Source organism: Peromyscus californicus, unplaced genomic scaffold (assembly GCF_007827085.1).
Source record: "Peromyscus californicus insignis strain IS unplaced genomic scaffold, ASM782708v3 Scaffold_3__1_contigs__length_106647218, whole genome shotgun sequence".
NCBI lineage: Eukaryota > Metazoa > Chordata > Mammalia > Rodentia > Cricetidae > Peromyscus > Peromyscus californicus.
Window position 1 is genome coordinate 89,129,921 of NW_026294551.1, and position 14,489 is coordinate 89,144,409.

Below are 14,489 nucleotides of genomic sequence, written 5' to 3' on the forward strand. Positions count from 1 at the left end.
AGACCGGGTGAAACCAGCCTTTAGGGACCCAGGTCGCTTTATTCTCACCTTCATGCCCTGCCTAGGCTCCTAAGCCCCGGGCCCTCCCATCTCTCTGCATTGCAGGTAGGGTGCACGCCGACATATTTGGGCCGCTTAGTCCGAGAACAATATCCCTAAAAACGCAGCAACTGTTTATTGAGCATTTACTTACACGCAAAGATCTTACATTGTCCATTAATCCCCCACAACATAATGATCAGGGCATATTGGAATAACCTGGAGGGGCGACAGGTGTGGTGTTATAAACCACAGATCTCAATGTCCAGATGACAGGCTGACTGTGCCATCCCACACCCTGAAGGGGCGGACTGAAACCCGGATTCTCACTGAGTACACACACACACACACACACACACACACACACACACACACACACACACACACACACACACACACACACACACACACACACACGCTCCTCCCCTTCCAGATCTCATTTGTAACATGGGAGGAAAGGCCAACATTTTCCTGTCTTGAATGGAAGAGTATGAAAGAAAGGACTGTGCCACCCGGTACCCGACCCAAGAGCTCAAGAGTGGTTTGGACCCGGATTGCAGGAGAAACTGAAGACCTCTTTCAAAATGGGATATGTACAGGAGAGGACCTTGAGACCCACCCCTTGCCATGTGTTCCTTCCAGGACACTTCCAGGGTTTGTCCCTCTAATTTGTCTACCCCTTACCTCTGTTAGGCCCAGAGTTGCTGCTGGAGGCTCAAGAATGGGGATGTCTCTGAGGCTCCGGGCTGGGGCACTAAGAGACCACACCCTTGCCCCAAGCTGCCCAGCCCTGCTAGCCACACCCTCCCTCCCTGCCTGCCTGCCTCTGATTAGGATGTTAGGGTTGGGGCACCTGGCAGGAGATGTTGCCTGGCTATGCACTGGCGGATGGGCTCAGCACCCAGGATCTGTAGCTTCAAGTGTCGCCTGAAAGCTCAGGACTCCTGAGACCCAAGCTAGCACAGCTAGGGACTGGGTGGCCCTTGTGGGTTGGGGGCATAAAGGGCCAGGGGCATACTGAACAGGGATATGGAGATGGCCTAGTTTAGAGCCTCATGGGGAGGTGGTGATTCATGACTGCTGAGTAGACAGGAGCACTTACCAAGGGGAAATCAGAAGGCCAGCTAAGGCCAGGTGTCAGAGCAGGCTCAGCATCCCCCCAGGAGCCCACCAAACTTCTAGGATAATACAAAGGACTCAGGGCTGGCCAGTCATAGCAAGGGGCTATTCTCCCCAGAGCCTACCCTCAGGCCATCTCTCCAAGATACTGGTACACCTTGATGCAGCTGTCCCCTGCATCTGCCACCACCAGTTGGCCCTGGGGAGTACAGGCCATACCCAAGGGTCTCTCCAGTCCCTCCAACTGCAAGCAGATGGGTGGCCCAACCCGGGGAAACAGGGTTACCTGGTGCTTCTGCTCATCAGCCACAAGAATGCTACCCTCCGAGTCAGAGCACACACCCGCTGGATGGCCAAAGCTATGCCCAGTCAAGGTTCCCAGGGAGCCCAGACGCTGGTGGGCACTGCCAAACAGCTGCACATCCCCAAACTCTTCACTCACAGCAAGGCCCCCATCAGGCCCTGGACCTACCCAACAGGGGCCCTCCAGACCTAGCATAGAGGCTGGAGCCAGGGTCTCCCAAGTTGGTCCCAACATGAAGCTGTGCACAGTTCCAGGCAAGTAGTCTGTCACCAGGAAGTGGCCAAAGGCATCCACAGCCAGCCCTCGGGGGGACAAGAATGTGCCTACAGTCACCCAGCGGCCCTGGGGTTCCCGGGAAGTGTACTGAAGAGCAGACACCGCCCCATGGATGAGGTCGCTAACCACCACAAGCCCCGAAGTTGTCACAGCCACATCCTCTGGAACAAAGGCTCCGGTTCTAGGCATGCAGCAGGATAGTTGACAAATGGAACGTCCCTCCAGATCCAGCACATGGACACAGGATGCAGCGCCAGCCGTCAAGAAGAGCAGGCCATCTGGGGAGCAATGCAGGCCTCGGGGGGCCCCTGCAGCCCCCGCTGGCACCAGGATTTGCCCCAGCAGCCGGGGCTGCCAGGAGCAACTGGCCTCTCTTTGTTGGTCCAGCCTGAGATCAAGCAGGGCCTGGGATGTAGGTGGCTGGAGATAGGGGTGGCCCAGGAGGTCAAGGGGTCAGGACAGATTGGAGGCCAAGGGCAGCAAGTCAGTCAGTCTCAGCTTCTCTGCAGCTGCAGATGTGCCGACGGTGGCTGATGGGTGCTGGTACCCTTCTATTGTACCGGTGAAGAACTGTGGGGAGGGTAAGGGCTGAGCTGTATTCATGCTCGGTTCCTCCTACTTCTGAGTGCTCACCTGGTCCCCAAGCCCAGCAGCCAGCCACACAGGTGCCAAGGTGTCTGCCACAGTGGTCAGAGAGAGACTACCCGCTCCAGAAGGTCAAAGGTTTCCTCTAAGGCCCAAATCACAGATATAGCAGTGTCCTAGCTTGGGAGGGAGGGTGAGGGGAAACAGTAAGCAGCATTTCTCAAACTCACCAGCCCTGGGACTCCTCCTTCACAGGGATGGCCTAAGCTCCAGTTAGTGTCCCTGTCTCCCACCACAGCCCCTCCGTTTGACCAGAGAGACAGCCAAACCCCAGCCCGCTCAGGGCTCTCCACCTGCCCCTTCCACAGAGACCAGGATATCCCTTACCGAGGGCCAGGCTGCTGCTCTGGCCTCAGGACTTTATTCATGCTTCTGTTGTTGGAGACAGCCCGGGTGTGGGTATGGAGTGGAGGGAGAGTAGGGGAGGAGTCACCTGACAAGTCCCCTGCAGGGACAAGGTGAGCAAGGAGGCAGGGAGGGGTTGTTTGGACTGAGTCCCAGCCTCCAGGCCTGTACCCTCCTGCTTGGGTCTTCCTCTGGGCCTCACCCTTACCCTGGACACTTCCTACTGCCCCTTCAGAGCTGAATGTCTCTCAGACAAGCCTGCCCTCTCCAGAAGGTACCCATAGTCCTCTGCAACTATAGGCCACCCCTCCCGGCAGGACATTTACATCAGGACCAAACCTTGCTCACCATCTTGCCACCTCCACCAGGAGGTCAAGCTAGTCCTATCTCTGTTCCTGTGAAGCTGACGGTGTTGCCTCCCGGGATCAGAAACCGGGATGCAGTAGGCTCATGGGGGTGCTGAGAGGAAGTTGTCTCAGATCTAGGACTTGAGGTTCCTTGGACGTCTGGCTCTGCCCCCAGTAGTTCCCCAGGAAGCCTCCAGGTCAATGGCGTCCAGCTAGCATTTGTCAGCCTTGGCCTGCAGCGGTACAGCACCCTGGTCTGGCCAGCCAGAACTCTAGCCCCAACACCACCTGTCATGCCTCACAGTGGGGTGGCTACCTGATGCTATCACCAGGTAGATGGTTAATGGAGCAGCTGAAGGTCCTGTTTGGACTGGCCCCAGCCTGGCCAGTCCAGCCCCGGTGAGAACAGTGCCTCCTCCGAGGGCAGCTTGTACTTCAGGGCATTCCTGAGTGGGCATGGAGGCTATAGCCCAGCTCCCCAGGGAGAAAAGTAATTTGCTATGGCTGGGGGGCCCCAGAAGCCCTCCCTGGCTGTCTCCCACCCTGACCTGTGGAAAGCCAAGCAGGGCTGTACTGGGAGGGAAGCAGTGAGCTGTGAAGGCCACCGATGCCTATCATGGCTGCAGGGGCTGGCGGGGGGCCCAGGAAGGCCACACGGGGTGAGCAGCCTAGAGCCATAGAAGGCAGGAGGCTTTGGCTACCACAGGCAAAGCTGGCATTGGGCTGCTTGGATGGATTCAGACCCAAGGACGAGCAGGGTCCTTGCCCATCCCCAGTGAGCCGAAATAGGCCAGGTCATCCTGACATGTCTGCCTCTCTGCCACCCTTCCCTGAGTCCCCTAAATGAGTGTGTGTACCCAGCCCACCCCTTGGCTCCAGAGTCTTTGGAAGAACGAAGTCCAGAATGAGGACTTTGAGGCCAAAGGTGACCCCCAGCATGGTGTCTAAGACATTTGCTCACTGGGATGCTCAGGCCAGGTACGTTTCCTTGAGGTGCTTATGCAGGGACAGAAAAGGAAAGAAGCCCAAGCAGGGTGTTTGAAGGTGGTTTCTATTTTAATGTCCACAACTCTGTTCAATAAATAAATCATGACCTTGTTATGTCCAAGTGACCCCAGAGATAAACCTCTACCATGAGCTAGTGGGGGGAACGGGGGTATCTGGCCAGAATACATGCACACCGACACTGGACAGGCCCAGACAATGGGGCCCAGGTCAGGGAGATGAGCCCACACATTAAGGTGGCTGTGGACAGACCTCAGCACCTGGGAGGATCTGCAAGCTAGGGGTATCTTTAGGGGTCTGGGAGCTGCCAGCCCCAAGACGGTTACCCCAGCCGCCACCGGGAATTACATGGTCCTCAGGGGCCTGGAGCGGGAGGACAGGAGGAGGGACGCTGGAGTCAGCCTCACACTTGGTGGTACGGCTAGAGAAAGGCTCAAGGACTGGGCCCAGTATGCTGGAGGGCTCAGAGGCCCCCCTTGCCAGCATGGGGCTTGGATCAGGCAGCCCCCAGGACTCTGAAGGCGCCTTAGTTCCCTTGGTAGGCACCCGCTTCACTGAGAGGTCCAGGGGTGTGTCCAGTGGCCGAGCTGCCCGGGCCAGCGCCTGATGGATGTTGAACAGCTCGCGGCGAATCTTGCCAAGCTGCTCCCGTAGAGGTCTAGGGGCTAGATCCCCAGCCGGTGCCAGCTGCCCCAAGCACTGTTCCACCCTGGCATAGTCACCAAAGGCCTGGCTCAGGTCCTCTCCCACTGGGCCCGGACTTCCTAGTGCGTGGCCTTGTGACTGCTGCAGAAGGTGGACCTCAGGGCCTGGGGCCTCAGGGTTACCTGGCTCCTTGTCCTCAGGCCAGAATATCAGGGAGGTGCCTGTTGGCAGGCTGAGAAATAGAAGCCAGTCAGAAGGCTATCCTGCCCCCTAAAGTCCCACTAACCTCAGCCTATTTCTTCTGCTCAGTGTCACCCATACCCCAGGGAAAAGAGGACCCAGTCTAGAACTGGACATCCAGAAGAAAAGAGAGAAAAAGGACTCTTGGGTATCAGGTCCCTCTGTGACCCAGAGTCTCTACTCCTAGTGAGTAAGCTAAAGGTGGCCTAGTTTCCCACTCAGCCCACCCCTGACACCCCCACCCCAAGACCCAAAGCTCCTGATACCCACCTGCTCTGACAGCCAAATTTTGCCAGGTTCGAGGGGGCCTTTGGGAGCTCAGGCATGCTGCCCGGGGGCAGCCTCTTCTGCTGGTTGCTCTGAGGCACCCGATCCGGCTCTCCTTCGTGCCCTGGGTCTCTGGACAAGCCATGAGGCCAAGGTGCCCCCAGCCCTGGCACAGGCACCTTCAGCAGCCCAGGAGCAGCCAGAGCCCCGGGAGGCCCCTTGAGGGGCACAGAGGGCTTGGCAGGGGCAGCCCTGGCTGCTGACTGTCCTAGGCTGTGCTCTAGGAGCAGTGGGTAGTACAGGCGGGGGGCCAGGCCTGGGCGCTCGGGTGTTTGTGGGGCTGGGAAAGCTGCGGGGGGCAGCAAGGGGCTTGTTGAGGCCAGGAAGGGCATGTGGGCTGCGGCAGCCGCCAGCGAGGGCCCCAGATAGGAGAAGAGGCCTGGGCCAAGAGGGTAGTTGACACCCAGCAAAGACAGGTGGAGGCTCTGGGCTTCAGGGAACTCTCCCTGGGCAGGGGGTGGGTAGCAGGGGGCACTACTCTCAGAACCTGCTGAAGCTACAGCCCCGAGAGCCTCACTCATGAGACCACCACCACTCAGCCTTGGCTTCCATGACTCTGTCAAGAGACTACTGGGGCCTGGGCCCTTCCGGATGGCTCTAGCCAGAGGGGGCAGTGACCCTGGGGACTCTTCTGGTCCAGGTTTGGGGCCCCTGCCACAACGACGCTGGGAAAGGCTGTCAATGAGATCCGGCCCAGTAGGCTGACTACCAGGCTCTGAGAAGTCTGTGGGGCCGCTGGGGGTGGGCACCCGAGGCCTGGGCGAGGGGGCCGCACGGCGGCATGCCCAGTCAGGAGAGTCTAACAGTAGAGAGAGGGAGTCTTTGCAGAGGCTGTACTTCATGTGGTTATAGAGATGGGACTTCTCCAGGCAGGTGAAGGGACACTGGAAACACTTGTAGTTATAGGGTTTGCCCCAGGGCCGTGGAATGTAGTGTGGCTTCTTGGGCTTCCTTGACCGTGCCCTTGTCCCAGTGCCCACTCGGCATGAACCTGCCTCACGAGACATGGCAGCCCGCTAGCAGGCAAGCCTGGGTATCATGGCCACCTGCAGATAGGAGAGACAAGGACCCAGTTAACACCAGGCCTTCTCACTCTCTGTTCATCTTCACTAGGGGTCCCTTCATCAGAACTCAAGAAGCCCCCATTTGCCTTGCCTCAAGGCCTCCTTCATTCTTTTTTTTTTTTTTTCTTTTTTCAAGACAGGGTTTCTCTGTGTAGCTTTGCGCCTTTCCTGGAACTTGCTTTGGAGACCAGGCTGGCCTCGAACTCACAAAGATCCGCCTGCCTCTGCCTCCCAAGTGCTGGGATTAAAGGCATGTGCCACCACCGCCCGGGTCCTTCATTCTTTTGGGAGGGGGATGTGGTAGCACTCGCCTGTAATCCCATAATTTGGGAAGCTGAGGCAGGGGGATTTCTGTGAGTTGCAGGCCATCCTGAGCTACAGAGTGAGATTCTTTCAAAAGAAAGAAAGAAAGAAAGAAAGAAAGAAAGAAAGAAAGAAAGAAAGAAAGAAAGAAAGAAAGAAAAAAGAAAATGAAGGTGCCCAGCCACTCTGGCCCAGGCAGACATAAATAAGTTTGTAATCTAAGGATGGTCTAAGGAGGACCTAGAAATTGTACTAAGAAAATATTCATTGTTTTTCTGAATTTAAGCTTAACTGGGTGTCTTGTATTTTATTTAGCAAGTGACCCTGTACAAATGCCCACTTCTGGGGCCAAGATGGCCCCGCAGGCCAGTTGCTGGGATAACGGGTCCCCATTAAGTCTCTGTTCTTTGCACCAGGCAGGTACCCACTGAGCATTTGGTAAGAGAATGAAAGCAGCCGTGTGTGACCAGAGCCACCAGTCTGATGGCCCTCTAGAGACACTTTCGTGGTTGAGCCACCTGCCCCTGCCAGAAACAGAAGCAAAGACCGAGATTAGAAGCCACTAGAAACTTTGAGATCTGACTAATACTACATGTGCAAATGTGTGTGTGAGTGTATGTATGTATGGCCAAGCCAGCTAACAGAGTGTCAAGTGGACACTGGAGGTCCCTCAGGGGGGGTCAGCCACACATGAGGTCCCCCAACCCAGGCTGGGGGGAGTGGATGTCACAGCATGGCCTCATGGCACAGCCACCTGCTCAGCCCAGCTCCATCTGGGTGGCTTCAGGCAGGTCAGTGACTGAGCCTGCAGTGACCGCACTCAGCCAAGACCCTCGTCTTCTCACGCCCTGCACACTGGCTCAGAAGCTTCTCTTCACTCCATCTGGGCCACCACCTGGGTTGTCCACGATCCCAGCGCTTGTGCATGGTGCGTGTGCACATAGGCTTTGGGTGTGTGCATACAAGCGTGCAAGATTCCCAAGGAATTCTTGCTCTATGCCTGGAGGAACAACTCCTGCTTGGCTGAACTAACCGGCACAGGGTGTGCCACCAAGGGCACACACATCCATACCACTTCCCACTTGGAATGGATATGGCTGTTCACAAGGGTGTACCCACATTACAGACTGTGCCGGAAGACCCATGCAGACACGGCTGTGACTCACACTTGGTCAAAGAATCATCATAGCTGCAGACACACATGAGCCTCATGATTTGAGTAGCAGGATTGGGAGGGGAAGGCAGTGGCTGAACTCAGCTTTCTTGCATACTGGCCATTGCACTTTGCCCATGGTAGATATTCACCTTTATTCTCACCAAAGATCAGGCTGGCACCTCTTAGTTGGGCAGCTAGAAGGGTGAAAAGCACTGCATATCAAAAGGCTTGGGACCATACAGGAGGGTCCGCATGGCCAGGCTGGGCTCTGGAGATGGGGCAAACCCAGGCTGAGGGAGACTCTTAGGTTGGGAGGTGGATGCTGGCTCAGGAAAGGGTCAGAGGCTCCCTGAGGGGTTGCAGACCCAGCCTGGACTTGGCATGTACAGAGGAAGCAGCCTCTTCTCCTGCCTGCATCCCCCCCCCCCCCGCCCCCCGCAAGATGTGATGACAGATAGGCATGTGTGCTCAGGCAACAGAGGCGTCTGTGCGGGGGCCATCGATCACCCAGCCCTGGGAGCCACACAGCTGTGCTGATTGGTGTTACCGCTCAACCCACCTCCCAGCCCGGACTTGGGGGTCCTCCCGGGGCCTTGGACCCAGGGGTTGGGGCTCCTCCTGTGTTTCCCTCCAGACTAGGCACCGAGGTGCTGACCTCTCCAAGACCCACAGGATGCTGCTGGGCACTGGTCCACTACAGTGCACATCCCTACACCACACATACACAAAGGCACACGCATCCTGCCGCCACCCAGTCCCAGCCCCAACTTATGACCTGGCCTGTGCTCCCAGACACCCTGGCTGCGTGCCTGGTCAGGAGAACTAATAGCTGGAGGGGCCAGCCCACCCATTCATTAAGCCTCTTGGGATTCAGTACCCTACAGGGATGGGCACAGGAGCTGAGGTGGACAGCTGGGACCCTACAACCTTTCTTTTGCCTCCCCGCTGCGGGCACCGCCCTGATGATCCCTCAAGGTGCTGGGATCACAAGCAGCCCTTTCCACGCATTCCGTCCGGAGCCTGAGCCCCAACTTCATTGGAAGTGCCGCCCGTCTGCCTTACCGCGTCTGCCGAACGGATCCTATGGCGTCTGCCAAGTGTGCGCCAGGCCCCGTGGAGGGGCAAACTTCCCACTTGCGGACACCACAGGGTAACTGAGGTCCAGAGCTGGAAGCGGTAGCGAATCCGTGATGCCGCCGCCGCCGCCTTCCGCGTCCCCCGACGCCGTCTCGCAGGCGCCCACCAAAGTTGGCAGCGAAGCGCGTGCGCCACTGCGCGAGCTCCCAAACGCAGCGACCTCCGACCAGGCTGGGCAAGGGAGGCGGGACAGCCTCAGCCGCAGACGGCTCCCACCTCCTTGCACGCCGCCCGGTACACTCAGTGGACGCGCTGGGACCGCTCCTGGAGGGAGCGAGGCCGGACACGCCACGGTGCTACAAGAGCTTGGAGTGGCGCGCAGGTGCGGGCCGAGTGAGGGGCTCCTGGCACCGTCCCCGCCCCCGACGCCTGCAGGCTGCCGCGGGGGTGCGCAGAGGCAGCCAAGTCTCCCGGGTCCCCGCAGCGGCAAGAGGGGGCGTCAGCACACATCCGTCAGGGCTCTGGCCCCTGACAGCCGCCTGTCCACCCAAACCAGGGCCTGGGGGCTGAACCCTAGGATAGGGGGCCTCCAGAGCGGACCAGGAGGGGCCGAGCCCAGAGCTCAGGCGGTGGAACCTATGTGTCCTTGCCAGCTTCCCCTGGGCAAGCCAGAGCGCCTGTGTGGTTCCTTTACTCCAAACACGAGGCGTCTCCCACGCCCCTTGCTCTGCCTGCTAATGGTCACTATGCACTAACATCCCCCCCACCCCTGGATTCATCATGCCACTCCCAGCCCTCACTCTCCACTTCCTAGGAGGTTCCTCCCTGCTTCAGGACACATCCAGTGCCTGTGCCAACTGTCTGAAGGACCTCATCCCCTCTGGTGGCTTTTCCTGGAGGGTTTGGAATGCCCAGCACACTATAGATGCTGGAACTTCCTTCCCTTTAATGTCTTCGTGGCCAGAGCTGCTCCTGGGTTGTCAAAACTTAACATCTGGGGTCACACTTCCTAGTCAGATCCCAGGGAAATTTGCCTAACTGGTGAGTTTCAGAGGTGCATGTGGGCAGTGGGCATGGCATGGACAGGGACAGATAATCTCTCTCTCTCTCTCTCTCTCTCTCTCTCTCTCTCTCTCTCTCTCTCTCTCTCTCTCCTTCTGGAGTCTGCCTATGAGTGGGGAGGACACCTTAGCCCACAGGTGTGCTGCATGGCATTTCAAGCATGAAAGGGTGTTTACTACCCCAGGCCTGTGCTGCGGAGGCCCAGAGGTCAAGAGACTCTTGGGGACCCAGGACCCAGCTACTGACTCCTGAGATCTCTCCAGTTCAGATCTTGTGGAAGAAGGGAAATCTCTCTAGTGACTTTGGGTCACTACACAGGGGTGGAGGGCACTGAGGGTTCAGTACTTCTGGTCCCGTGAACCTGGACTTGGTTCTCATGTCTGTGTGGCAGACATAATAGCCAGGGCCCAGCTGTTGGCCAAAGTTCAAGGGTTACTGGTCAAGGAGCAGGGCTGCCCAGTCTAGTTTCCTCCTGTCTCCATGCCACCTTCCTTGGAAGCAGCCCACCCCCAGCTGCGGGACATCCAGAGCTGGAAGTGCTGCTATGGATCGTACAGCATTCTCCTTTCTGCCTGCCTGGCCCAGCTAACCATCTGACCATGCAGGTGGCCTGGGGCTGGGAGACAGCTTGAGCGGTCATTGTGCCAGTAGTCCTGGGGCCAGGAGTCCAGCTTCTCATGGGCACTAACTAGAGACGATGGCAGACTCAAGTCACTCTGAGACAAGGAGAGTGGGGACACTAGGCATGAGCCCCTTATTCTCAAGAACAGCTCTGTACTCTCTAGCCATGCCCTTTCTGGGAATCATGGAACAGCCTCTGTCTGGTAACACCAGGGGCAGGCTGGAGGGTGCTGTCACTGTCCAGGGAAGGCCTGGCTTCAGCACGCAGGGAGCAAAGCCTGGTGCAGCTCAGTGAACCTGTAGTCTGCAGGAGAAACCCAGTGACATGCCATATAGCATCTCAGGTATGAGGTTGATAGCCCTAGGGGTGATCACTGCCTAGGCCAGCTCTATGGAGGCACAGAGAAGGGAGATGGATAGAATATATGCTGATGTCCAGAATGGGAAAAGTAGGAGGGAACCTGAGGGGCCCATATGCCCAGTAGTACCACCTTAAATGAGCCTTTTCAGAAATGTGGGCGAGAGGGGAAGGGGAAACCACACCTAAAAATGACCCTAAGGGTTTCTATCACCTGGACATATTTCTGTGCTTCCTAGAAGGGAAACAAGCCCTGGACTTGCTCATGGAGATCTGGAGAGCTTGGTGTGCCTGACAGCCCCCAACTTTCTGCCCAAGGGGCTCTCAGGCACATCCAGGCTCTCATGATTTCCCCTTCCTCTCCTGCCTTGGATCATGCCTCTTCTGGGGCTTTCCACTCATCCCTCTAGGAATGGGGGACCATGAGCTGTAGGAAGTGGCCCCACTTCCTGATGGTGGCTGAGACCCCTAGCTTTGTGTTTGGGCTTGTCACCCTGAACCTAAGACCCTGCCCACACTCCCCCTGAGCAGCAGCTCTTTCTTCTCTAGAGTAGAGAGAGCCTCCAGTCTTAGCACCAAACCCTAATAGGGTCCTTCACTAGGACAGGGGCCTGGTGGTCTTTCCTGGTGTAGGTCTTGCCTTTACCCTCAGCTGGAGGCTTATTTCAGTCATTAACCTTCTCTTCTTGATCTGCCCATGGCTGCCCGCCTGTCACCTCCATTAGCATTGGCCCTGTGTGTGTTGGGGGCTTGTGAGCCGGGCGAAGTTTCTGGACTCTGCACTGTCTCATTCCCTCAGGGTTGCAGCCCTCACCAAGACAGTGAGGGGATGTCTGGTACTCCACAGTGGGCAGAGGGACAGAGGCTAGAGCCGAACAGGGTCTAAAGCCCACACAGAGGGACTCCACGGAGCCACATCAACACCGAAGTCCTGGAGTGCCGCACGGGATACTTGGCCGTGGCTCATTTTGCACCTTATGAGTACAGGACACGTGGCAGCATCCAGAGTCCACGTGAAATCCCTGGTCCAGAAAGGAAGAGACACCCTTGGGGGTTCACCTTCTCTGCACATTCAAAGTGTCCTTGGGGACTGTAGGCTAGTGGGGGAGCAGACTGAGGGCTTGACTGCAGAGACAGGATCGTGCCTGAAGCTCTGTGCCAGCTGGAGGGTGCAGGTCTCGATGGCCCCGGGGAGCCACAGTGGATACACAGTATAGGAAAGGAGGTAACAGGACCTGGTGGCTGCACAGGGAAAACCTAGGCTCAGGAGATCAGGACACTGGTGGAGGCCATAGTGGTGGTGTGCAGGAGTCTGAGGGATGATGTTCCTGGGATCTGAGTGGTCCATTCCTGGACATGCTGGGTTATCCACCAACCTGGGGCAGGAAAGGGCAGCCACTATAAGCTGGGCAACTAGATAGATGCGACTCCATGATCCCTGGAGGATCTGAGCCAGGTGCTGTTTGTGTGTGGGTGGTGGTGGTATTTGTAAACTCCCTTTCATGGGAACATTCCAGCTGGACAGGGGCCTCTTCCTTTAGAGGGAGCAGCCGGCCTGTCCAGGTGGGTGGGACAAGCTCAGGCTGCCCAAGCCCCCACCCCGTCTCTGAGCCTGGCACTGGTTGAGCAGTGCCTGGGGCCGACAGCAGCCATATGTTGGGAAGTGGAGCTGTGTGCGTTGCTCTGCGGCCCCCGGGGCCAGCCTTCCTGGGCCTGTCACAGATGATTTTCCCTGCCTGAATGGCAGGCAGGATGGCGGGTGGGGCAGTGGGGGCCTGTGAGCTGGCCCTATCTCCAGGCCCTTCCACTGCCCTCAACACCAGGGATTGCCACTCTTGGAGTAATCCAAAGGCTGGGCCTCAGCTTTGAAGCCCCTAGAATTTCACTGAATAAACCCTGTGGTGGGCACCCCTTTTAGCTCAAAGTTGGGGTTCAGGAGAAGATTCCTGGTTGGCCACCAGGGAGGGACCTCCTGCTTGGTTGTGGGTGGTGGCCAGGGGTCCACACCAGGCTGCTGTGTGCCCCGGGCAGGTGGAAGAAGGCCGGGAGCTGCAGCCCTGTCAGCCCAGCGCCCAGAGCTGTGCATAGGGAGGCAGGGAGGCCATGGCTAATTTGTACACTAAGTGCTTCTGACAGGGATGCCTCACAAGTGAGAACATGCCACTGCCCGCCCTGAGAAGGCCATAATGGCTAGCAATGAAGACGGTGGACCCAGGAGAAAGAGCCATGGGGACACAGGACCAATAGGGACCAGGAATTTGGGGAAGCCAGGAACATGTTGATGGCTATCAGAAAATTAGGATTTAGGAAGAAATATGGAAAAGCTGTGAGAAGTGAGGATGAGATGGACAGAGACAAGGGGGCAGAGCCCTTTCCAACTCTCCTGTCCACTGTTTCCGTGACGAGTCCTGTTGCTCGTGGGCTTTGTGACCTCCTGCTCGTGACAATCCACCCCAGTCTAGCCTAGCATGTTGATGCTATGATGTCAGGTCTACTGCTTTGACTAGTCTGCCCATCCCCCTCCTCCAGGCCTCTCACCCTAACCAGAATCAAGCCTTCAGCAGCCTTTTGAGGAGCTCTAGCCCCCTCCCAATACTAACCAAAGAGTTTTGCTTATATATATACAACTCCCCTCTGAATGCCCCTTTGTTCCCCTCCCCCATATGCTGGAGTCCACGGAGAAGGTGTTTGCTGGGACCAACCAGAGTCGGTGAGCATGCAGCCGCTGGACCTCCATCTTGCCCTGACACCAGAGTCCTGTCTTGAGTCTTTCTGGGGCTGGAGCTGCAGAGGCCAGTGTGGTGGGTGCCAGGTAGAGTAGGGAAGAAGAAAGGGGAACTGATCTTTAGCTGGCAAAGGTGCCCAGAGCTGGCTCCTGCCACAAGTATGCATCGGTGCAAGTCTTGCCCCTCCACTGGAGGAGAAGGTCCAGCCTGGTGCGCAGCCGCATCGGGGCAGGGAAGGCGCTGTGGGCGGCGAGGTGAGATGTGTTGTGGCAGCTGCCCCGCTGCCCGAGGCCCGCCTGGAGCGAACACTGCTGGTGGCTTTAATTGCTTTCACATTCGATGGGCTGGCCTGTGACAGGCCTCTTACGCGGTGCTCTCCGGCCGTGAACCCCCAGCCCCCCGCTTGCCCAGGGGCATCCTCTAGCTCCTGAAGGGGCCTGGGCTGCTGGCCAGAGATGGGCTGAGCGGCTTAGCGTCACCTGTGATAGGAGATGGGCCCAGTCTGCACCGAGCTGGGAGGGGCCACAGCACAGCAGCCAAGAAGACAGCAGCAGCTACAGTCCCACTCACCCTCTGGCTCCATCTGCTCCTTCTTGGTGACTGATGGATTCAGACAGCCTTCATCCCCCCAGTGCAGGAAGGGAAAAAACACTTGCACACATGTTGTCCTGCCCACCATGTTGGTCCTACCTGGTTGAGGGGCTAAGACCCTAGGGTCTGTCTCCAGCCTGTTTCACCTGGACACTCACTACTTCTTGAGGATCTGGCTGGCTCACAGCTCATTTGACCTCAGGCAGAAGCACGAACCGTCACCCCACAGTCCCCGGTAC

General features: G+C 57.6%; 2 protein-coding genes across 2 annotated transcripts; both read right to left on the minus strand.

The window, feature by feature from the left end:
• Positions 1-156: 156 nt before the first annotated feature.
• Nhlrc4 (NHL repeat containing 4) lies at positions 157-3,998 on the minus strand. Its single transcript, XM_052758811.1, has one exon. The coding sequence runs from the start codon at positions 1,925-1,927 to the stop codon at positions 1,286-1,288; it is 642 nt and encodes a 213-aa protein (XP_052614771.1). The 5' UTR covers positions 1,928-3,998; the 3' UTR covers positions 157-1,285.
• A 114-nt stretch (positions 3,999-4,112) lies between these two features.
• On the minus strand, positions 4,113-14,489 carry Prr35 (proline rich 35). The gene is made up of 3 exons (XM_052758806.1): positions 8,878-14,489; positions 5,236-6,338; positions 4,113-4,957 (listed from the first exon to the last, which is right to left on the minus strand). Exons 2-3 carry the CDS (start codon positions 6,297-6,299, stop codon positions 4,312-4,314), a joined length of 1,710 nt encoding a protein of 569 aa, XP_052614766.1. The 5' UTR covers positions 6,300-6,338; positions 8,878-14,489; the 3' UTR covers positions 4,113-4,311.